Genomic DNA, 22659 nt, shown 5'->3' with positions numbered 1-22659 from the left:
GGAGAGGGGTTGAGCCGGGAGAGCTCGAGCTTGGGCTCGGTTGCTGCACGACGACAAGGACGTGAGCGGGGCTGAGCCGATGCTGAGCTCGATTGGCTCTATGGATGGCGATCAAGATGCGAGGCAGTGGAGGGCCGACATCCAAGTAGGCCAAGGAAGAGAGTCAGGCGGATGTCCAGACGCAAGAGGCGACGCTAGGAGGACGCTGAGACCTAAAGAGGGTCGCGGAGATTTTATGCCGGGCAGCAGCAGGTGAAGCAAGGCGGCGTCGGGCGATGGTGAGCACTTGCGAATCGCGTGGGTGAAGCAGCGATAGCGTGGAGCTAGCTGATGGAATGCCGAAGCTCGTTGGAGCTTGAGCGGAGCGGACGCGCGATGCTCAAGAATCGAGGTGGCGTCGAAACGAGGTATAACAACGCCGAGCAAAAGGCTGTCGAAGGGCGCGATGAAGGAGTGGAACCGATGCAAGGAAGCCAAGATGATGGCCGAGGTGGGTATCAGGTGGTGAGGCGATGGTCAGGCTCTGTTGAGCGACTGCGTGATCGAAAGACGGAAGGGTATCGGCGGCTCTTGTCTTTTTTTTTCTCTGGCAGAGGGACGGATGGAAGAAGCTGCAAGCGTGGTGATGGAACAGCTATGCGGCGTGCTGAGATTGCGCGCAGACAGATCCTGGCCCGGAGAGTGGAGGATGGATGGCCGAGTGACTGCGTACGTACGACCGTCCGAGAAGCGGCGGAGGGGAGAGGGTGCACGCGTCGCGACGAGGCGGATGGCAGTGTGGCTTACGCGCCAGCAGTCAAGGTCGAATGGATTGCGCCTAGAGAGACGGGCCGGCCAAGGTGACGGTGGCGACGGTGGCAGAGACGACGAAGGCAGCACGAGCCAAGACGAGAGGGATGGAGGACAGTCGCTTGGTGATGAGGAGCGACGAGCCCAGAGGGAGGGGTAGCGGTTGCGGAAGGGATGGTGTAGGGGATGGCGAGGGCGCGAAGGGAGAAGCGGGAGGTGGTGATCAGGCCCAGCGGTGCGAGGGCGGACGGGCGGAGTGGGCCCAGAACCAGAACCAGGACCAGAACCGAGCGGACGGCAAGCGGCAACGGTGTCTGCCAGGGCGTCTGGCGTCGCTACATTGCGTCGTCTTGCCACTCTGCTGCCTCCCGTCGAGGCCACTCGAAATCCACAGGGCGAGCGAGAGCCGGAAGTGAGTGAGCCAGCCCAGCGCAGCCCATCGCAGCCAAAAAAGCAAGGCGAGCAAGTGCGTCAGTTGCAGCGACAGTTTAACTCGTCCAGAGGCAGCTCAGCAGTCAAAACCTAAGCCGTGCCAGGCCAGCGGACGCGAAATTCCAAAAATCCGGCACCAGCCCAGTGTCGACCCCGCTGCGCCAACCAGGCACTGCTGCTGGCCTGGACCCGCATCCGATCCCAATTTCCACTCCACAGCATCGTGGCCTCGACACATTTCTACCACACTACTTTGAGCTCTCACTTCGGACGTAATATCGCAAGCTGGCGAGAGAGAGAGAGAGAGAGAGAGGGCCATGGAGCGGATCAGTGAGGCATGGCTACGTCCACAGAGGGATACAGAGGGATGGTGAGCCTTCGCGTTGCAAGCAAAGCTTGTCTGTCGAGGCGCGAATAGAATTGAACCAGGCTGGACGCGAGTCGATGATGCAGGCCGTCTGTCTGTCTGTCTGCCTGCCTGCCTGCCTGTCCTGAGCTGCGAAGGCGAGCTCTGAATTCAATTCGAAAAGGACGCGCCCAGCTGCAGCTTGCTCGCCTTCCCGCCTTGGCCTTTGCACGACGCGAGAGCGCGGGCGTGCAAGCCTTGTAGAGTCGATGACACCCGCCATCGAGCGCGGTGCGCGCGCCTGGGCCGCGAAAATTTTGAAGGCCAGCCAGCAGCCAGATGCTGGCGTAGATGGCGATCTGCATCTCTCGAGATGGAGTACCAGAGCTTTAACTTGAGCTTTCCGCATCGGCTCCAACCTCTGCGTTCGATCTCTTAACGCTCTCGCCAGGGTCTTGGTTCTGAGTCTGTCAGGTGGGCTGTCCTGCCTGCCAGGCGAGAGCGGTGCAAAGCTCATGGTGCAAGTCAGACGCAATTTCGATCCGACGTGCATGCCTCCCAGCTGGAACTGGCTCTGATCGCGCTCCTGGGCAGTCGTCGCTGTTGGTTTGAGGCGTTGTCGCGCTTTCGAGAGCTTAAGCGTCTTGGTGTGGAGTCTGAGCTTGCTTGCGGCAGCAGTGCGCCCTACCGCAGTCATCCCATTACGGCCGAGCCGAAAGGCGTTCCGACCAGCGTTCCTGGCGCCTGGCTCTGCTCCAGACGCGGTTGGATGACTGGCCCGGAGCCCGAATCTGAAGGGCAGGATGCTGGCTGAGACGCATCGCTTTCCTGTTTCGTGCGCCTTCGCATAAGCGAGCCCGAATTATGCTCGTTTTTTTTTCGATCCGCCCTCGACAGAGCTGACGGGCGCCAAGATGCAGGGACCTGACAAGGCCCCGCACTTCGGAAAAGAGAGAAAAAAGAAAAAGAAAGAAAAAAAAGACCGGGTTTCCATAGGGCCCGTTTCGAAGCCTTGTTTTTTGGCAGCGAATTTCTTCGCCCGCAAAAAATGCCAAAAATCCAAATCAATTCCCTGTTCTCTCACAAGATGATCCAAGATGCAACCCACACCTGCTCGACCTGCTTCACACGTGGCGACAGAGGTTGCAGTCCTGCGCTACTTGACCCGATACCATCCGTTGCTTTCGTCGATCGATGGATGTATCGCCGGCGAGCGCACCTTGCAGCCAATACCTCCATCTGTGCGGAGACAGCGCAAGAGTGTCACAATCGTCGAATCGGCGGCAAGCGCGAGCTGCGAGCTTGGTGCCGTGACACGGGACCGTGTCGCCTTGCCCGTGCCGGACAGACGGGGCGCGTGTTGGTCGAATCGGTGAGGAAAGCTGCCAAAATCCGAACAAGAAAATAGCTGGACCCGCGCTGCACCCTGACCGCCCTGCAGCCTCTCTCGCTTGGCCCACGCCCCCATCCGCGCAGGCGCAGGCGCTGCCGCTGCCGCTGCACTCCACTCGAAGAAAGCGGCACTGCCATGCGCCGCCACCCTACTCACTGCCTCACAGCTTCTGAGCAGCAACTGCCCAGCTCGGCCACGCCGAGTCGCTCCGCCGTCGATTGGCAGCCGCCGTTCTTCCTTCCTTTCCTCGTCGCCTCCTTCATCTCATCGGGTTGCCTCCGCAACTTTGGCGACAGCGGCGTCCGCATTGAAAACTGACGCACCCCACATCCTTCATTTCGGAGCACGCAGGTTCCTGCACGATTGCATACCGGCTCCACCCAAGCGAGCGACGACACCCTCTGGCTCCCGCCACCTCATTCAACAACAGTCGCCCCCACCAAACATCATAGACTGATCAAAATCAGAGCCAACCCACCTCATTAGACTCAACCGATCGCACACCGCCGTTGCTGGGCCACTCGAGGCCAGTGCAGAGTATAAGATCGCAACACCTCCTGTTGCCCCCCCTTCTCGGCTTCAAACACCCGCACCTTTCGTCCCTCGCCTACGCTTGGCCGCTCCAACAGCATGTCGGTCAGTGCTCTCTCCATGTACAAGAGCTGTCCGCCGGGTCTCACCTCCTCCAATGGCACAGCTTGCAACACCGCCACGTGCAGCTCCCCCTTCGTCGCGCCAGACGCACGCACACCCAAGCCCACTGCCGACAAGCAGTGCAGCTCATGCGACGCCGGCTTCGGGGGCATCAACTGCAATGTATGCCAGTCGCCCGCCGCCTGTCAGGCACGCAAATCGTCGCTCGGTCTCGGCTCCTCCTCCTCCCTCTTTGGCACCAACGACACGCTCGTGTGCCACAAGCAGCCCTCGGCCGTTCGCACCACCTACATCGACTGCAACGTCAACCAGACCACAGTCAACGGCGTCTATCCGGGCGAGCTGCGCATGACCCTCTCCAAGACTTACCAGACCGACGACTTTGCCCGCACCGGCCTCGCCACCTGGTCCGAGCAGCCCAACACCGCCCTCTCCCAGGTATGGCTCGACGGCGTGGAGCAGTTCTACTGCCAGGCGGCCGGATGCACCGCCCGCAACTCGACAGAGACTCTCGACCCGCAAGCACGATTCGGCAGCTCGCTCTGGACATGCAACTCGCTCCAATGCTACTGCATCCCCGGCACGACCATGTGCGGCAAGGGTCAGCTCGACCTCTCGCCCGTCATCAACCAGCTCAACGGCACGCTCACCATGCCTTGCGACTACCTCGACCCCACCAATCCGACCGCCGCCTCCCACTGCGCCTTCCGTGGCGAGCTGCTCAACAACTTCCTCGGTCCAGAGGGTCTTCCGCTCGACCAGTGTCAGTTCGGCTCTTGCGTCACCCAGGCCGAGCTCGACACTTTTTGGGCCACCGGTTCGGGCGAGTCGAGTAGCAACGGCAGCGGCTCAGGACTCAGCAATGCTGTCATTGCCGGTCTTGTCATCCTCGGCGTGGCAGTCGCCGCCATCGCGGCGCTGCTCCTGATCGGCCTCTGGCAACAGAGGAAGGCTAGGCGGCTGCCAAAGGGCGCCATCGCCGAGCCGATTGGCCTGCAGTGGCACAACCTAACCTATGCCGTGCCAGACACCAGCGTCGGTCTGCGCAGGCGCAAGTCCACACCAAGCGCCGAGCAGCTCGCCGAGATCGTGCCCTCCACGTCGTTCCACGCATCGTCCGCTTCGGGTGGCGATCTGACCGTGCTGCGCAACAGCTCGGGCCGTATCGAGCCCGGCTGCATGGTCGCCGTGCTAGGCCCTTCGGGCGCCGGTAAGACGAGTCTCGTCGAGATCCTGGCAGGCCGCCACAAGATCGGCCGCGTCTCGGGCGCCATCCAAGCACTCGATCCCGCCGCCACCGAGGCATTCGAGGCGGGGCCATCGCGACGCTCCATCGGCTTTGTCGATCAGGAAGACGCACTGCCTGCCTTCTCGACGGTGCGTGAGGCTCTGCAGATGGCTGCCGACCTCTCGCTGCCGGACAACGTGTCGCCTGCCGAGAAGAGCGAGATCGTCGGCACGACCATTGCACAGCTTGAGCTGGAGCGCGTGGCCGACAAGCGCATTGGCGATTCTACCCGACGCGGCCTGTCGGGCGGCGAGCGAAGACGAGTGTCGATTGGATGTGCACTCGTCTCGCGCCCGCGTCTGCTCGTTGCCGACGAACCGCTTTCGGGCCTGGACGCCTTCTCCGCCTCACGCGTCGTGGCGGCGTTCCGCGAGCTGGCGCACGGCGCAGGTGCTGGCTCGACCACGGTCGTCGTCACGGTTCACCAGCCATCGTCGGAGATCTACTACAGCTTTGACCAGGTGATGCTCATGTCGCGCGGTGCGGTGCTGTACCATGGCTCGCCGGCGGATTCGCTCGAGTGGTGCCAGAAGATGGGCGAAAGATGTCCGCCGGGACACAACGTCGCCGACCACCTGCTCCGGATCGCCTCGGCGCCGCACACGAGTACCGAGACACCGCTGCACGAAAAGTCGAGCAGTCTTTCGGACGGCGCTACCAGCGATGCCGACAGGGGCTCGGTCGAGGCAGGCACACCGTGGGAGAAGGCGGTGGGTAGCGAGTCGATGGCGTGCTTCATGACGCAGTTCACCACGCTCTGTCGACGCAACTTCATCACTGCGCGACGCGACCCCGGTGGAGCGCTGGCGCATATTGTGGGTGCGGTTGCAGTGGGTCTGATTGTGGGCGGATGCTTCTACAAGGTCAAGCTTACGATCGCCGGGTTCCAGAACCGCGTAGGATCGATGTACTTTCTGTTCATCCTTCTTTCGTTCTCGGCGCTGTCGGCAGCTACGGCGCTGGCCAAAGCACGTCCGCTCATGATGCGCGAACGTGCCAACGGCATGTACGGCTCTCTGTCGTGGCTTGTCAGCTACCTCGTGTATGATCTGTCGCTGCTTCGGATCGCCCCCGCGCTCATCCTCAGCATCATCATGTACTGGATGGTTGGACTCCGCGCGCGTGCGAGCGCCTTTTTCGAATTCGTCCTCATCGCCGTACTCTTCGCCGTGGCCATGGCGCTGTACAACATGCTGCTGGCGGCGGTGGTGGAGGATGTATCCGTAAGCATCCTGCTGGGCGGATTGTTCATCCTGTTCAACATTGGATTCGGCGGCTTCTTGCTCAACCTCAACGAGCTGCCGCAGGTGTTTAGATGGCTCCAGTGGATCTGTCCCATGAAGTACGCGCTCGAGGCAGTGGCGAGTCACGAGCTCAGCGGACTCCAGCTCGTCGATACCGTAGGCGGCGTGTCGATCACGGCCAGCGTATCCGTCTTCTCGGGCAACCTGTTTGCGTTCAAGGCCGACGCGTTCTATAGGGACCTGCTCGTGCTTGCGCTGGGCTTTGTGCTGGGCTTGTTCATCCTCCTGGCCTGCGCAGTCACCTGGAGGATGCGCGAACGACGCTAGACCACACCCTTCACTCGCAGCCCTTCACTCGCACTCGTTAGAAAATTTCGGCTTTGGCTGGAATACACGTTCATTAGATTGCTAGCGTGTGCCATTTGCGCCCCTGGAGCTTTAGATAGTGGGCTCTTGAACAGGCTTGTTGCCCTCCGATCCGGGACCTCCACGAACGTCGTATTCTGTCCATGAGACCGAGCACCACATTATCAGCCGCTGTCCCTCACGATACGGTATTCACCTGTCGTTTTAGGGGCGAAGCTTACCTTTGGGATCCTTGGAAGCGACCTGTTCGCGGCCGGCAGCATGGGGGATCTGGGGCTCGCCCTGCTGTGCGCGCTGCTGGTTGTCCTGGTCGCGCTGGGCGCCGGTAGGAAGCGAGTCGTTGAATGTCTTCTCCATCTTGGTTTGTCTTTGTCGTGATGATGATGAATCTCTCCCAACCCGAGCTGATCTTAGAAGGAGGTTTATATAGCTTGCAATCTGACCGAGGACCAGTCTCGGCGGATTCGGTCACGGCGCTGTTTGACGTCAGGATTCGGCTCGTAGCCATCCCGAATGCACCTCGCAGCGGTACGCTCACTCATCCTGGCTGCAGCGCCTGTCAGCGCCACATGGTGCCGACATGCGACGCTGATTCATCGGCTCAGAGTTCAGCCGAAATTTTCTCTTTTGTTACATCGATCAAACTGTCACAGTCGAGTATGTGCTGACAGGAAGGTTCGTAAGCAACTTTTTTTCGGACACCCGGCGTGGCTCAAATGCGTGGAAATTTTCTCGACAGCCGACTTTTTTTTTCTGCGTGGAGAAGCGCGAAACTTCCACGCTCCACCCAGCAGCCTCGACCACGCGCTTTCTCCATCCCTCCATCCATCTCGACCACATTTGGGGACACTGCTTGAGATCGCAACGATGCCGGGCACGCCCAAATCCACACCGAAGAAGGCTGCGGCCTCGACGCCCGCCGGCTCGCCATCCACGTCCACCCCGAGCCGCATGACGCGCGCACAGGCACGCGCATCGGGCGTCAAGGTCAAGACCCCCTCGCCACTCAAGAGCTCCTCGACCCCCAGAACGCCCAAGACGCCCAAGACACCCAAGGCGTCCAAGGCCCAGGAGGTTGAGAGCCCCAGTAAGACCAGCTCGCCCCGCAAGGTGTCGCCCAAGAAGTCGCCGTCGCCCGCAAAGGCGTCGCCGGGCAAGGTGCCTGCGAGCCACGCCAAGCTCGCGCGTAAGCCCACCTCGGCACTCGCTACCGCCCAGCCGATCAATGCTGAGGACTCGGAGGACGAGGAGGAGGACAGTGATGTGGAGCTGCAGGAGGAGGAAGACGAGGAGGAGTCCGATCTCGAGGACGGACAGGATGTGTCGGAGAAGGGCATGCAGCGTCTCATGGCTGCACTCGGCGACGACGGCCTCGATGAGGTCGACATGGCCGCTCTCGACGAGCTTGCTGGTGACGAAGACGAGGAGGAAGACGAGGAGGATGAGGACGATCTCGAGGAGGAAGCAAAGGAGGACGACGAAGAGGACGCCGCCGAGGAGGTGGATGATGACATCCCGCGCGTCAAGCCCAACGCAAACGGCGACACGCTCGCTGCCTCGATCGCACGCAGTGGTCTCGTGCCCGTCGAGGAGTCTGACTCCGATTCCGCCAACGAGGAGGAAGAAGAGGAAGAGGAGGAGGAAGACGAAGAAGAAGCGATCGCATACGAAGATCTTCCGGACGACGTTGAGCTGTCGGAAGCGGCCAAGGCGTCACGCGTGCAGCGCATCAAGGTGAACAACGAGGCAGCACTGCGGCGCATCACTTCGGACATCTCTCTCGACACGGCCACCTCGAAGCTTCCGTGGATCGAGACGATGCGCATCGTCTACCCGTCCACCATCTCCTCGACGGTTACGGATGTGGAGAATGACCTCGAGCGCGAGCTTGCGTTCTACAAGCAAGCGCTTCACGCTGCTGTCGAGGGCCGTAAGCTTGTCGAATCAGCGGGCGTTGCATTCTCTCGACCGTCGGACTACTTTGCCGAAATGGTCAAGACGGACGAGCACATGGAGCGCATCCGACAGAAGCTTCTCGACGAGTCCGCGGCGATCAAAGCGTCCGAAGCGGCCAAGAAGCAACGCGAGCTCAAGAAGTTCGGTAAAAAGGTGCAGGTGGAGAAACTGCAGGAGCGCATTCGCAACAAGAAGCAACTCAACGAACGCATTGCCGGTCTCAAGCGCAAACACGGCGATGTTGACGATGACGAGGACCAATTCGACGTGAGGTTGGAAGAAGCTATTGGTGACCAACCCAAGTCTGGCAAGCCGCAACAGCAGAGGAAGGGTAGGGAGGCCAGTGGCAAAGCCAAAATGCCCCGAACAGCAAGAGATGCAAAGTACGGATTTGGAGGCAAGAAGAAGTACTCGAAAAGCAATACCGCCGAATCGACCAATGATTTCAGCTCCGGTCCCACCAGAGGTGCAAGGGGGTCAAAGCCAAAGATCTCCGGCAAGGCTGGATTTCGACCAAAGCAAAAATCGGGCGCGGCAAAGAGACCAGGTAAAGCCCGTCGTGCCGGTCACTAAGTCTTCCCACACTGCTTCTAGAACTTCCCCATCTTTCCCCATCCATTCTCCCATCGTTTCGAATTGCAATTCTCTTTCTCATCCACAACGTCTGACTGACACATGCACGCGCGCATTCAAGATGCAAAAACTGAATGAAGGATTGAGCAAAGAGTACAGATGCGTGAGAAAGTGCGCGAAACCAGAAACCGAAACCAGGAGCGAGGCGTGGACAAAGCGTGAGAAGGTATGCCGGATGAGAAGGGGATCGTTCGTATCGGGGTCGTGAAAGTCTATTAAAGTCGGACTGGGGCCGCGTGTGTTCAAGCCCGGACGGCGCTCTTGTTCACCGCCGAGCCGCCAAAGAGCTTCTTCTTGGTCTTTGGCTTGGCCATCGCCGGCGACGCTGGGTCGTCCGTGTCGTCCTTGAGCGACGCGCGGCGGAGCGCGGCTGCAGCCGCCGAGATCTCGCGCTGGTCGCCCACGTCGGTGGCCTTGGAGTTGCGGCGCGAGGCATTGTGCGGCGACAGCACGGGCTGGACGCTGCTGCCGCCCGGAGCGAGCGGGATGGTGACGTCCTGGCACGTGGGTGGCGCGAGCTCGGCACAAGCGACGTGTGTTTTGTAGGGGCAGTCATCGCAGTCCATAAAGGGCTTCCAGCCGATACGCTTGCCGCACACCCAGCACTTGGCGAGGGCGTTAGCAAGCATGACAGCGGGTGGGAGCAGGCTCGGGTAGGCGCTGGCGTGCTGGTGGCTCGAGCCCGAGACCGCCTGCTGCGCCGCTGCAGTGACCGAGGCTGGTCGGCGCGTGCCGTTCTTGACGAGCGTGAATCGATGGCAAATCGGAACGGGCTCGATCACGCCGGAGCTGACCGAAGCGATGGTGGCGAGCGCCATGGACGGGTCGGGACGGTGCGTGCGTGCGGTCATGAACGACTGCATGGCCGATGCGTCGGCGGAGCCTCTGCGCGCCGGGATGAGGAGCGGCGAGTCGCTCTGACGCAGCGTGCGAACCGAGAGCGTGGATGCGCGTTCGTCGAGCATGGCCAGCGGCGCATGTCGCTGGGTCATTTTGGAGGAGCGCACGACCGAGGTGCTGTAGTCGCTCTCGGCGTAGTCGGCATTGTCGAGCAGAGCCGCCTCGGATTCCTGGCGAATGCGCTCGGCGGCGGCGCCGGGCGAGGCGAGCCAGCTGCGGTTGATGCTGGGAAGCCCCTCGGTGGCATCGTCGCTCCACCATGGGTTGCCGTGGCCCGAGACCTTGAGGGTGCTCGGGTTGGAGCCCTTGATGGTGCCGGGCGACCTGGCATCGTCGGGGTCGACGCCGATCTTTTCGAGCGCGGCTAGCGCCTCTTCGATCTCGTCGCCGCTGTCGTCTGAGCCGGGATGGGAGCGGCTGCCGAGCTTGAGGGCGCCGTTGAAGCTTGGGAGGCGTGGAGGAGCGGCGCGCTTGAGTTTTGTGCCCATGATGGACTGGATGGTGGCGCCTCGGACGCTTCCGATGGCGTAGCGGTTTTCGGCTTCTTCGCGCAGGAGCACCTCGCGCTCAATGTCGCGGAGCCTCGAGACGACCTGGCGCATCTCGGGACGGTCGCGAGGGTCCTCTTCGACACAGTCGAGGGCGAGCTGGATGAAGGCGGGAGGGCAGCCTTCGGAAGCCATTTCGCGCACCTCGTCTGCGTCGAGGCCGAAGCTGGGCATGGTGCGCTTGAAGGTGTGCGAGTCGACGAGGTGGCGCGAAGCGATCTCGGCAAAGATGACGCCGAGGGAAAAGACGTCGGAGGGGAGGCTGAAGTCGACGCCGAGGAGGATCTCGGGCGACATGTAGCCGTCGGTGCCGCAGTAGCTGATTCTGCGCATCTCGTCTTCGTTGCGTGCGGCGATGCGGGCAAAGCCAAAGTCGCAGACCTTGATTCGCTCGTTTGCGGTGATGAGGAGGTTTTCGCCCTTGAGGTCGCGATGCATGCAGTTGCGTGCGTGGAGGTAGGCGAGCGCTCTGGCCATGTCCATGGCGAAGCTCATGCGGAGGCGCCATGGGAAGGGCTTGGAGTGATCTGCGATGTAGGAGCGGACGTTGGCGCCGACGAATTCCGAGATGATGTAGATCCTGCCGTCGGGGCCTGGGCTTTTTGTGAGGCCGATGTACTGGACGATGTTGGGGTGGCGAGCCTCCTTCATGAGGACGCATTCGCGCTCAAAGTACTTTTCGACGTCGTAGGTGTTGTTTGGGAGGACCTCTTTGATGGCAACTTCTGTTCCGAGGTATTCGCCCTTGAAGACGACGCCGAAGCTGCCACCGCCGATGCGGACCCAGTCGCCGCCGTTGGGGCCGGAGAGGTCGGCAAAGTTGATGACGTCGAACCTGTCCATGGCTGGCGAGTCGTGTGTGCTAGAGGAGGAGGGCTGGGCGAGGCGACCGGGGTGAACGGCAGCGCAAGCTCGATGTTGTTGAGACTAGGTGTGCTTGATGCTAGTATCGAGGATGGTGGTGATTGGAAGGATGGTGTCAGTTCAGAGGAGCTTGATAGCGGGAAGAGATGGAACGGGAGAGACGGGAAGGGACAGGGTCCAATGATGTAGGATCCGCGTGGCAGGTATGTATATGTGGTGGAGATGCGGCGAATGGACGGGCGGGACGTCAAGAAGCCGGATGGACCGGTGATGATGGAGCGAAGACTTACGAAAGTACGGGGTGAGACTGAATGCGGAGAGGAGAAGAGAGGAAGGATGGGATCGACGTGTGTCGGAGATTGGGACAAGGTTGTGGATCTACGAGAGCGGCGAGATGGACGAGGTGGGAAACGAGATTAGATGAGCGGGATGGTGGCGGGATGGGAAGGCCTCCGGCGGTGGTGCAGAGTGGTGTTTGATGTCGAGTGCGCTTTAGTCCGAATCGGATGCGGACGGATGGCGGAGTCGGTGGAAGAAGCGAAAGAAGCGGCCGACGAGGAAGATGATCAGGGCTCGAGACGGCAGGCAAGCTTGAGTGCAAAGACCGACCGTTGGCAGCGTGGCTGAACCGGATGCGGAGCTGGTTGGGAAGGCGGAGGGAGGGATGGTGTAGCAAGGCAAGGCGCACTTGGGAGGAGAGAGAGCGCGCAAACTTGGGCCGATGCGGTTCGTAACAACTTTTTGAGATGTTGGCGGAGATAGAAATATGGAGCTGGGAAAGCGCAGCAGAGCCAAGCTGGAGAGGTGCAACAAGAAGGGCAAGAGGGAGGAGACGAGGAGGGGACGGCGCCCGGCCAAGGAAGCGTGTTGAGCTGGCTAGGCTGTGTTGGTCAGGGGCGAGATGCTCGCGAGTTGCGTTGAAAAAGGCAGGTGGGCGAAGCAACGTCAGCGCAATTTTGCATGGGACCCTGGTGCCTCTTTTTTTGCATTTGGGCGGCCGCTCCTCATGCAAGGCTGCAGAGCTGCAGCAGCCCCGACCCCCCTCCCCAAGTTGGCAGTCGCGGAGACTGAAATCCCAACCGCCAAAATTGACCAATTTCGAGAATCCCAGTTGGCCCAAAGCGGACGGCGAAGTTCTGTGCTTCATCTTGAGCATCGAGCAGAGAAGCTGAGTCCGCTGGATAGAGCGACAGAAGGATCGAGCAGCGTCGATCGGCTCCGGCACACTCGTTCCGCTGCAAAAGGTAAACCCACCTTGCGCGCTCTGATGATGCAACTGCGTAAAGCCGCGGAGGCACGGGACGCTGAGCTTCGGAAGATCCGACTTCTCCTGAGGGCAAGGAGCCATGGATTGCGAGCTCGTAAAGAGCTGAGCCATGCGTGGGAACGTTAACCTTGTCGTGAGACAGCACCGTAGCATGCTCTGCTACGATACTGTATAGCAAGATGCGATTGAGCGTCACAACGAGCCTTATTTCGGCCGGCGACAAGCCTTGTTGGTGCAGACTGCCGACTGGTATCAATGCAAGCTGCGAAAACAGGCTCATCCTGCATCATTGGCGTCGTCGTCATTGGCGCCACACACGTCCTCCAGCCTCATACCAACGATGAGCAGGCGGCAGGAGCGCCGTCTGGATGAAGGCGGTGCGTTGCTTGTTGCGTCACTCAGGGGTAGCGAACGACTCACTCCGCACACAGAGACCAACAGTCTCGGCAAATTCGGAATTGATTTTATTTTTTAAATTTATTTTTCGTCCTGACAGGGGCTCGTCGGGAGGTGCCCGGCGGGAAGGCACACTTGCCCACAGAGCCTTCTGGAGGCGCGCCCTGACACGCGTCAAAGAAGGGCGATCTTCCTGCTTCTTGGCTAGGCTGCTGCAGCGAACCTCCACACCAACACCAAAGCCACGCTCAGCCTGTCTTGTGCAGCCGTCTTGGATGGCACGCGCCACAGTGTCCAAGTGAACGTTCGCTGGGAAAGGAGCTTGTATAGTCACACAGGCTCACAACAGTATCAAAGGGGCTAGGCTAGCCAAGAGCGCAAGGAGCTCGACAGTTCCTGGCCGGGAGCAATCAACGGCCCGTCGCCTTGTTTCCAAATTCGGCGAGGCGGTGGAAAACGAGAGAGACGCGTCAACTGCACTCCGCTGCACGCGTGGCTTAGAAGTTACTTTCGACGCATTCGCACGGCCTGCTTGTCAAAAGTCACTTCAAGTTCTATTTGGCTCCTCCATCCAGGCACGATGCCCAGCGTCTTGATGCTTCGATACTTCCACTTGGGATCATGCAGTCTGCGGACCGCATACATGCGACGGGCTCGAAATGTATTCTCGAGCGGATAAAGCATGAGGTGGGAGACGACCAAACTCGCCGGAAGTGCCGATGAGAAGCAAAAACAAAAAGCAAAAAAACAGCACTTGGCCTGCATGCCACCCCTATTTGGTGTCACAGCCAAGCAACCTCAAACGACGCCCGATGCGACTGCAACTGCAACCCACTTTCGCCTCGCTACTCCTCCCACCTTCTTCTTCACATTGAGCCAAAGCATCATAACGTCTCAAACCAAGTCACTGCCCCGATCCAGTCTACTTGACCCAGAGTGGCGGCGGAGGAGGTGTGGCCCCTTTCCCATTCTCTCGGCACGCTCGGCAGCATCTTGCTGCCCGTGATTGAATCCAATCTGCAGCTGCAGAGGAAGCCGCCAAAAGTCGGGATTCTGGACTCGAGGTCCGACCACTGCAGCAACCTGCAGCTCCACGGCCCGCCGCCCTCCATCCAACTCTCCCTGTCTCGCTCACAGCATCGTCTTGCCGCTCTTTGGCCCCTTCACTCCGACAAGACCCTCTTTTTTCAACAACACCATCTTCGCCAACGTCTTCGCTCACGACCCCTCGCTAGCTAACGCCAACCATCGCTTCGTCTCCATCCACCATCCGACACCCTTCCTTCACCTTTTCCGATTTCACCGGCGCCTTGCCTCCGTGTGCGACTTCATACGGGTGCGTTCCGCCTCGGTGCTCGCCGCGGAGAGCGCGTCCGTCTTCATCTAGCTGCAGCTCCGCCGTACGTCCAAAGTACACGAGATGGTCAGCCTTTTTGCATCATCACATCCCGCCATGCGCCGCCCATCCGCGCACACGCCAACGGCAAGATGCTCCGCCCCTCGAGGCCTCTGGCTACTGGCTCTCTGTCTCCCCTTCGCGCACCTCACCTCGGCACAGTCGGCAGCAGATTCCATTCCAGCACGATGGGGTCAAGCCTCGGCACTTGTCGGCTCCCTCTTCGTCGTACAAGGCGGTAAGACTCAGGGTACCGGCGGCGGCTTCACATACAGCTCAGCACCCAGCGATGCGCAGATGTACGCTCTCGACCTCTCAACATCCTTCTCGCTAGCCTCCCCGCCATGGCAGTCGATTTCGCTCCAGGACCCAGCCGCAGCTGCACCCGCTGTCTCTTTCCACACCATCTCGCCCCTCAACTCCACATCGCTCCTCCTCTTCGGCGGCGATGGTAGCCCGACTGTCCCCGTCCAGACCAACAACGATTCCGCCTTCATCGTCAACATCGCCGGTCCCGCTTCCAATCATACCGTCAGCTACCAGCCCGTCCCCGCATCCTGGAACCAGCCCATGCGCAGGATCTACCACACCAGCGAAGCTAACGGTCGCGGCTCCGTCTGGATCGTCGGCGGTCAAAAGGCAGACGGCTCCGGCCTCACCCTCGACGAGCGATGGTCCATCGACTCCTCTGCCTCGTCACCCGTCTTCGAGCTTGCACCGGCTGCCCCCCCAGGCAGCCTCGTCGGGTCCACGTCCACCTTGCTCAGTGACGGCACGCTTCTCCTCCTCGGCGGTCTCGATGCGTCGGGCCAGCTTCAGTCCATGGAGGACATCTATTCCTACTCGAGCGCAACGAATAGATGGACCCAAACCGCTACCCAGGCTGCTTCCAACGCAACCGACGCCGCGTCGCAGAGGCGCGCACCTGCCTTTCCCGCACCGCGCCGCGATCACGTCGCCGTCTCTCTCCCCAACCAGCGCATCTTTATCCACGGTGGCGCCAGCCAGGATCTCTCCACTGCCTTCAGTGACGCTTGGATCCTCGACTGGAGCGTCAACCCGCCCGTATGGACGCAGCTCGACGCCACCGCAGGACCCGGCGCCCGCTACGGCCATTCCGCGGTGGCGTATGGCAGGGAAGTCCTCATCTCGTTTGGCTGGGCAGGCGGCAATGCCGCACCCACCGGCGTCCATGTCTTTGACGCGTCGTCGCTAACCGCTTCCTCCTCGCTCAAGGGAAGCTGGTCCGGCGGAAGCTGGTCCTCCTCCACTTACACACCCGACCCGCAGATGTCGCGACCCGCCTCCTCCTCGGGGGGCCAGGGATCCTCGAGCGGATCCTCATCCGCGGGCAACGGCTCCAGCTCCAGCTCGGGCGGCAACGCTTCCACCGATGCTGGCTCTGACTCGGGCGATGCCGGCACCACCTCGACGTCAGGCAGCTTCCCCTCCGGAAACACGGCGCACGGCGACGGTGACAGCGGCAGCAGCGGCGCTAGCGATGGTGCCAAGGCTGGTGCAGCCGTCGGCGCACTCCTTGGAGCCGGCCTGGTGGTAGGAGCCGGCTACGCAGCCTACCGCCGTCGTTCGCTCAACAACTACCGCCGTTATGGCCGAGGCTCGACTGGCGTGCTTGGCTTTGGCGCACGTCGTACCGGTGGGCCCTCGGACGACGACTATCTGATGGAGAAAGGCTTCATTCAGAGCGACTACGATCGACCCTACCATCGCACCGACGGCGGCGCGCCACTCACGGGCGGCATGGCTTATGGACGCAAGCGCGCTCGTACCGAGGGATCGCCCTGGACGGCGGGCAACGTGGGGCATGCGATGGAGGGATCTGGACCGCACTTCCGCGAGCGCATTGCCATCCTCGCTGGCCGAGGTAAGCGCGATGCACACGTCGTGCCGCGCGTCGACATGCTCGCCGACGAGGGCGACGGCAACAGCCTTTTCCGTCCTCTTGCATCCGCGGAACGTCTGCCAAACTTTGGCGATGACGACGACGACGAAGAAAACGCGGAGCTGTGGCACGGCCGCCGTATGCGTGAGCACTCATATGTGCACGTTGGCGATCACGATCTGTCCAGTGGCGACATTGGCCAGTTGCAGCACGACGACGAGGCAGAGCACGAATACTCGCCGTTCGAAGACCGCCCCGAGGAGTCGCGCGCTCTTGGCTTCGCCGCCGCTGCAGCAGGCGCACGTGGGTACGGTCGACTTGCCGATCGCGAGGTCGAGGAATACGACGAGTCGCCCCGATCAGACGACGGGCGGTCGGACATCGACACGCAAGAGGGCGGCGCATCGTCGGGACCGTCACTTCAGTCGCACAGCACCGCGAGCCGCAGCGATGTGCCGAGCTCGTCCAAGTCGTCGGACGCGCTCTCGTCTGGCGGGCTTGTCTCTTTCTCCGACACCAGCCACGGGCGGTACAGCGGGAACATGATGAAACGCAGCCCGACGTGGTGGGACCGCTTCATGGGCTCCTCTCGACCCGAACGCAGTGCATCGGGTCGCTTCCTATCCGGGCCGAACGCGGCGATGCCCATCCGCGATCCAGCGCCGCCGCCGGTGAGCGGGCTGCAGGCGATCCGCGAGTCGCCGCGCTCGCGCGAGGTATCGGAGCAGAACCCGTTCGCAGACGCAGTTGGGTTGGACGAGCACGGCCGCCGCATGGGCGAGGTGGGGCACGAGCAGGGGCGCTCGGTCTCGAGTGTGGGGTCGGCACGTACGGGGGCTTCGTCGCACTTTGAGTCGCGCTTGCGCGGGATGGATGTGATCCAGCGCGTGCGCACGGGCAGCAGCCGACGCACGCACTCGACGCGCACGCGCAGCAGCGCCAGCGACGGCGAGAGCGACCATGCCCTCAGCCGCGCACCGACACTGCTGCGACCACGCAACATTGCATCGAGCGACGCAGTCGATACGGTGGACGAGGAGGAGACGCCGGGCGAGGTGGTGTGGAAGCCTGAGTTGTGGTCCGGAGCCGCACGGCTGCAGGACGTGGATGAGGAGCACGACACGCCCAACGGGGCCGAGGCGCTGTCGCCCGTGGGGGCGAGGTTGCGGGCGTCCAACGTGTCGGAGACACCGTCGATCACGCCGCTCACAACGAAGCGCGCAAGGCTCAATCCGGTCATGGTGTCGCCGCTCTTCCCGTCGCGTACGCCGCACGCCTCGGCGCCAGCTCTGCCGGCGGCCAACACGGCGAGCGTAAAGGAGCGCGTCAAGGCGTTCGAGTCGCACTCGCCCGCCGACCCGGCACCCTCCGCATGGAGCGCAAGCCTGTCCAAAGCCCAAGCGCCCTCGACCAGCCCGCAGCGCACCACCTCGCCATCGCCCACCACCACCTCGCGCACATCCAAGAGCGTCTACACCACCATGGTTCCCCGACCCACCCTGTTCGTCGCCAACCCCGACGACTCGCACCCCTAAATTCCCCCCTCCTCCATCCTCTTTACGATAACTCACGCACTGGGATTTGCATCACACGACCCCTCACCCCCTGGACACTTTTTTGTTGTAACACGAATCGCATTGAATTATACTTTTTCACGCTGTACCGTAGTGTGGTTGTGGGCTAGGGCTACTGCTGTGGGTAGGAGGGTAACTGCATGGCGGAGGCGATGAGGTTGACCGCCTCCTGGTCAAAGTCGTCGTTCTGAATCGCGAGGGGCCAGACGCTCTGGTCATGGGAAAAGAACTCGGCGACTGCGAATGACGATGTATCGAGCTGGCCTGGGGTTGGTGGATGGGCGTAGGGTGTGAGTGCTGTGCCCATAGACCCCGTGCGTGCATGCGAATGCGTGCGGCTAGGCGATACCATCACGCCCCCCGCTGCTGACGGATGCAAATGCTGCGCTGCCTGACCCGACATGGATGTGCGTCGTCCACCTGCCTCTCCACCATACACATATCCGCCACCCTCTCCATACGTCTGTGGCTGTGGCTGTTGATGCTCGTGCTGCTCTTGCTGCGCATGGGCAGGCGTAGCCTCGAACTGCGCCATGGAAATCGGCGCATGGAACGAAGCCACGGGATCAAACTGGTCCATCTGCCAGCTCCCCATAAGCGCATCGATATCAAACGTCAACCCGGCCGAGATCCCCAGTCCAAACGGCGAGTCGCCACTGTGTGTCGAAGCAAACTCGTCCGAGCCTGTAGTGTTGGCGGCCAGGATGCCGTTGACGCCGTCGATCGAGTCGAGCGCCATAGCGTCCGCCTTGGGCGTGGCGTGCAGCGAGCGTGCCAGCCGCTTCTTGGAGCGGATGCGCGACTTGGCCCACTTGAGCACCATCTCGATGTCGCGGATGGGCGCGCTCTGCGCATCCTCGTCCGACGCCTGCGGATCCACCTCGCTGCCGTTACCTGCCGCCTCCTGTTCAAGCGCTCGCAGCGGCCACGATGCACCCGCCCAGTACTGCTGCAGCTTCTGCAGGATCCTCTGGCACGCACCCAGGTTGATCTCGGCGTACGACTTGGTCGAAACAAGCGCACTCGTGCGACTCTGTTGCTGCTGCTGCGCAGGCCCACCGCGTGACGGAGGCCGACTCGGTGCCGGCGTCGTGCCGTGGCCCATGTTGCGCAGCGCCTCCCTTGCCGCCTCGCGCTCGGCCACAAACGACCGGCCCGCCGGCAGCACGAGCTGATCGAGATAAGGCGAAGCAGTGATGCATCGATCGTCGAACGCGTCGCCAAGCGTGAGGATATCCGCGATCGTTCTGCTAGCTGCCGCACTGGCCGCGGGAGCAAACGACGGCAGCAGCGGCACCGAATCGCCCGTGAACTTTTTCATGAGCGCCGGACGATCGAGCAGTCCGATCGTCGACTGGAAGAGCACGTGCAAATACACGAAGCCAGGGCTCTGATTGTGCGTGGCGCTCTTCTGGAACGTCTGCACGTTGAAGTGCAAGTTGGCCGGAAGATCGGAGTAGCTCTGCGCGAGCTCGAACCACATGCGCGTGAGGTCGCGCTTGGTGGTCTCTGCCGAGATGGACGAGTCGTCGCGCTCGCGTCGGTTGAGCAGCTCGCCCATGCGTCCTCGGAGCATGAGGATGCGCACCACGTGACCAAATACCACCGTCTCGTCCTTCATGTCGCTGCTCTCGGTCAGCTTGGGCAGTTCAATGTCGATCTCGTTTTCTCGGATCGAAACGGGCCGGCCCGTACCGAAGGTGGTGATGCGGTCGAGCGCAATGACAGCCCAAAAGAGCAGGCGAGCCTTTTCCTGGTGCTTTTCGTTGGGGATGCTCTGGATGCTCACCTCGTGCTGCAGGCCGAGGTCCTGCGCCATGCGGAGCGCCATGCCGACGTACATCCACAGGCCAGAGTCGCTGCCGGCGGCAAACTCGGCGTAGCTGAGCAGGATGAGCGCCTCGATGACCTCGATCGAGGGAAAAGAGAGGAGCGGGATGATGAGGATCTTGGCCATCTCGCTGAACGGATCGCCCGACGATTTGCGCGGCACTTTGCGCAGTTCGGGTCGGTTGGAGAAGCGTGCAGCCACAGCGCATACGGCGTTGGCGAGGATGGCGGGCATGGATCCGTTGTCGACGCCGTTTTTGAGTTCGTCGTCCTCCATCCATGGGCACCAGGACGACTTGAAGTGGGTGAGAAAGAGCGAGACGAGGTGTTCGAGGATGTCTTTGCGCGGATATCTTGGGCGGTTGATCTCAAAGAGCTCGCGGGTGACCGAGGACGATGCCTTGTTCTCGAAGCGGTGCGCGCCAGGGCTCGCAGTGCGCGCTGGATGCGGGGAGAGCACGCTGTCGTCCAAGGGTTTGGCGGGCGTAGCGGCGGTGTCGTCGTCGTCGCGAATGGTGAAGCCAAAGTTGGGCGGGTTTTCCGAGGCTTGGTTGGCCTCGAGCGCTGGAGCGAGCTCGTCGGTGCCGGGCACCTCCGAGTCCTGGAGGACGCCGACCTTGATCTTTCGGTAGCCAGGCGTGTTGGCCGTAGTGCCGAACCATCGGAAGAAGGGCAGAACGATCTTTGGGCGCGGCTGGGCGACGAGGATCTCTTGGACCGCAGACTCGTCGTGCTCGTCACCTGGGCGGCTGGCACCGCTGCGCTGCCACCTCTCGATGCCGTCGCGAAGCTCTGCGGAGACACCGCGAGCGGGAGAGCCAGACTCGTTGTGGGGCATGTTGCGATCTACGAGCGGTCGGTCTGGATCCTCGAACTTGTGCACTGAAGCGGAATCGGAGGGGTGGCCGTAGTACTCGAGCGACATGGGGTCGATGGGTCGACTTGGAGGTCTGCGAGAATGTGAGGCGGGTGCCGAGAGCTTGCGTCGCGATGTGTGCTGGTCGACGGATGGCGGATGAAGAGGCTTGGGCGCCGCAAACATGGTGGCAGAGCGACCGGATCGATTGGAAAAGACGCTGCCGTCGCTTGGAGACTGGTGCTGGAGGAAGACGGAAGGAGCTCCCGAGGCTGGGCTGACTCCGGACGCAGCGGCGACCTCGACGGGATGGCCATAGTAGGAAGCGTCGTGGGATTGTGCAAATGGGTCGATGGGCGCCCCTACCATGCCGGAATGATCGAATCGCTGTTTGTGATAGGCCATAGCGGAGGAAGTCGAGGGGCCGGCGGATGAGGCAAAGTCTCGATCGAAGAAGTCGTTCTGTGTGGAGGTTGTCTCTGAACGGCGCCGGGAGGATGAGGAGGAATGCATGCGCACGATGTTGGGATGCGAAGTCCTGGAGGGCGAGGCCATGATGTTGGAGGAAGACGATGCCGAGGTGGTAGGCTGCATGGGCGTGTTTGTGATGGGTACGGGAAGAGGCGCGGCGAGGTTGGTGGGATTGGCGAAGGAGCGGAAGACGGCCTTTGCCTTGTGCTTGGCTGCGGCAGAAGACGATGAGGCGGCGGCAGGGGCGGCAGAGGCGGCAGCCGGAGTGGATTGGTGTGCAGCATCCTTTTCCTTGGGGATGGGCGACTCGGAGTCCTCGGTGGACTTTTTGCGCTTGGCTGGTTTGGGGCGGGCGGCGGCATCGTCGGAGTCGTCGATGGACTTGCGTGCTGCGGACTTGTTTCCCTTTTTGGAGGCTATGGTTCTGGCATTTGCGCTTGGTGGACCGCAGTGAGCGAAACGGGCTGCGCGGAGAGCGGGCGCGAGGTCGTCGACGCGGAAGAGACACTGCTTGCCCGAGGCGAGGCAGTTCTGGCAGACGGGAGCGTCTGGCGAGAGGAGGCATCGCACCTTCTTTGCGCGACAGGCCTCGCATGCGCTGACGGGACGCGTTCGCTTCTTTGGTTCCGAGGTGTTGGCCGAAGACGAGGCGGTGGAGTTCCTGGGTTGGGATCGAGAAGACGAAGGAGCTTCGTGGGCCGGTGTGGATGGGCCAGCGGAGGCGACGGACGCCAGGGTCTCGGCGGCCGCCATCATGTCGGAGGATGGCATGATGGAGGGAGCGTTTGCGGAAGGGAGGCGAGGTGAAACGGTGTCGGGGCCTACAGCTCCATCGCTGTTGCGTGTCGAGGCGGACCGGCGGCTAGGGCGGCGGGCGGTGAAGGAAGATCCGGGTTCGTGGCGTGTTGGACGTAGGGACGGATGCGACGCCGAATCGATGGACGCTCGGCGTGTCAACGGAGTGACGAGTGTGGCAGGATGATGAAGGTGAAGGGAAAGAGACGATCAAGCTCATTGTTGGCGACGACGACAATTGATGGGCCCCAGCAAAGGCCGGCGAAGTGTCGCGCGTAGAGCATGGCAGCCCAGCTGAGCGCGGATGGACTCATCTCGGTGGCGGCTCGCTCTCTCTCTCTCTCTCTCTCTCTCTCTCTCTCTCTCTCTCTCTCTCTCTCTCTCTTTCACTCTCTGACCCCACACGCGCTTTGTCGGCCCCTCCGCTCAGACCTGGGATGAGCCCTAAACGGGGTTCACGGCCAGCCGCAACACCACACGAAAAAAGGGAAATCCCACGGCCGGTTCGGCTTTGTTCCGCCTGATGAAGCGGAATTTGAGAGAGGCGTGGTGTAAGTTGGCGTGAGCACAAGCGCGCGGGAAGCGGATGGCGATGCTTCGGCTTGGCCGCACCCGGAGCCAGGCTGCGTTGCATTGCAGCTTCGACCGCCGTGATTCACGGAGAATCAGGCGAGACCGACCGAGCGTGGGGCAACAGCAGCAGCAGCAGCAGCAGCGTATGGCCCGGCTGCGGGGGAAAGGGGGGGAAAGCACCGAGA

At 61.8% G+C, this 22659-nt stretch overlaps 7 protein-coding genes across 7 annotated transcripts; 4 read left to right on the top strand and 3 right to left on the bottom strand.

Moving 5' to 3' along the window:
- Positions 1 to 2664: 2664 nt before the first annotated feature.
- On the top strand, positions 2665 to 3278 carry PAN0_014d4942 (uncharacterized protein; the record flags this gene model as incomplete). The annotated part of the gene is made up of 2 exons (XM_014799648.1): positions 2665 to 2767; positions 3127 to 3278. The coding sequence occupies 2 exons, from the start codon at positions 2665 to 2667 to the stop codon at positions 3276 to 3278; spliced, it is 255 nt and encodes an 84-aa protein (XP_014655134.1).
- A 312-nt stretch (positions 3279 to 3590) lies between these two features.
- PAN0_014d4941 (ABC transporter) lies at positions 3591 to 6473 on the top strand (the record flags this gene model as incomplete). The annotated part of the gene is made up of 1 exon (XM_014799647.1): positions 3591 to 6473. One exon carries the CDS (start codon positions 3591 to 3593, stop codon positions 6471 to 6473), a length of 2883 nt encoding a protein of 960 aa, XP_014655133.1.
- A 111-nt stretch (positions 6474 to 6584) lies between these two features.
- Positions 6585 to 6869, bottom strand: PAN0_014c4940 (uncharacterized protein; the record flags this gene model as incomplete). Its single annotated transcript, XM_014799646.1, has 2 exons — positions 6585 to 6649; positions 6734 to 6869. The coding sequence occupies 2 exons, from the start codon at positions 6867 to 6869 to the stop codon at positions 6585 to 6587; spliced, it is 201 nt and encodes a 66-aa protein (XP_014655132.1).
- A 510-nt stretch (positions 6870 to 7379) lies between these two features.
- PAN0_014d4939 (EBP2-domain-containing protein) lies at positions 7380 to 9041 on the top strand (the record flags this gene model as incomplete). Its single annotated transcript, XM_014799645.1, has 1 exon — positions 7380 to 9041. The coding sequence occupies one exon, from the start codon at positions 7380 to 7382 to the stop codon at positions 9039 to 9041; it is 1662 nt and encodes a 553-aa protein (XP_014655131.1).
- Positions 9042 to 9343: 302 nt separating this feature from the next.
- On the bottom strand, positions 9344 to 11392 carry PAN0_014c4938 (kinase-like protein; the record flags this gene model as incomplete). Its single annotated transcript, XM_014799644.1, has 1 exon — positions 9344 to 11392. The coding sequence occupies one exon, from the start codon at positions 11390 to 11392 to the stop codon at positions 9344 to 9346; it is 2049 nt and encodes a 682-aa protein (XP_014655130.1).
- A 3137-nt stretch (positions 11393 to 14529) lies between these two features.
- PAN0_014d4937 (uncharacterized protein) lies at positions 14530 to 17910 on the top strand (the record flags this gene model as incomplete). The annotated part of the gene is made up of 1 exon (XM_014799643.1): positions 14530 to 17910. The coding sequence occupies one exon, from the start codon at positions 14530 to 14532 to the stop codon at positions 17908 to 17910; it is 3381 nt and encodes a 1126-aa protein (XP_014655129.1).
- Positions 17911 to 18061: 151 nt separating this feature from the next.
- PAN0_014c4936 (uncharacterized protein) lies at positions 18062 to 22215 on the bottom strand (the record flags this gene model as incomplete). Its single annotated transcript, XM_014799642.1, has 2 exons — positions 18062 to 21968; positions 22073 to 22215. The coding sequence occupies 2 exons, from the start codon at positions 22213 to 22215 to the stop codon at positions 18062 to 18064; spliced, it is 4050 nt and encodes a 1349-aa protein (XP_014655128.1).
- Positions 22216 to 22659: the final 444 nt, after the last annotated feature.

The sequence above is a fragment of the Moesziomyces antarcticus genome, assembly GCF_000747765.1.
Source record: "Moesziomyces antarcticus DNA, scaffold: scaffold_v10014, strain JCM 10317, whole genome shotgun sequence".
NCBI classification, from domain to species: Eukaryota; Fungi; Basidiomycota; class Ustilaginomycetes; order Ustilaginales; family Ustilaginaceae; genus Moesziomyces; species Moesziomyces antarcticus.
Note: the sequence above shows the minus strand (reverse complement) of the source record. Positions and strands in the feature narration are given on the sequence as shown.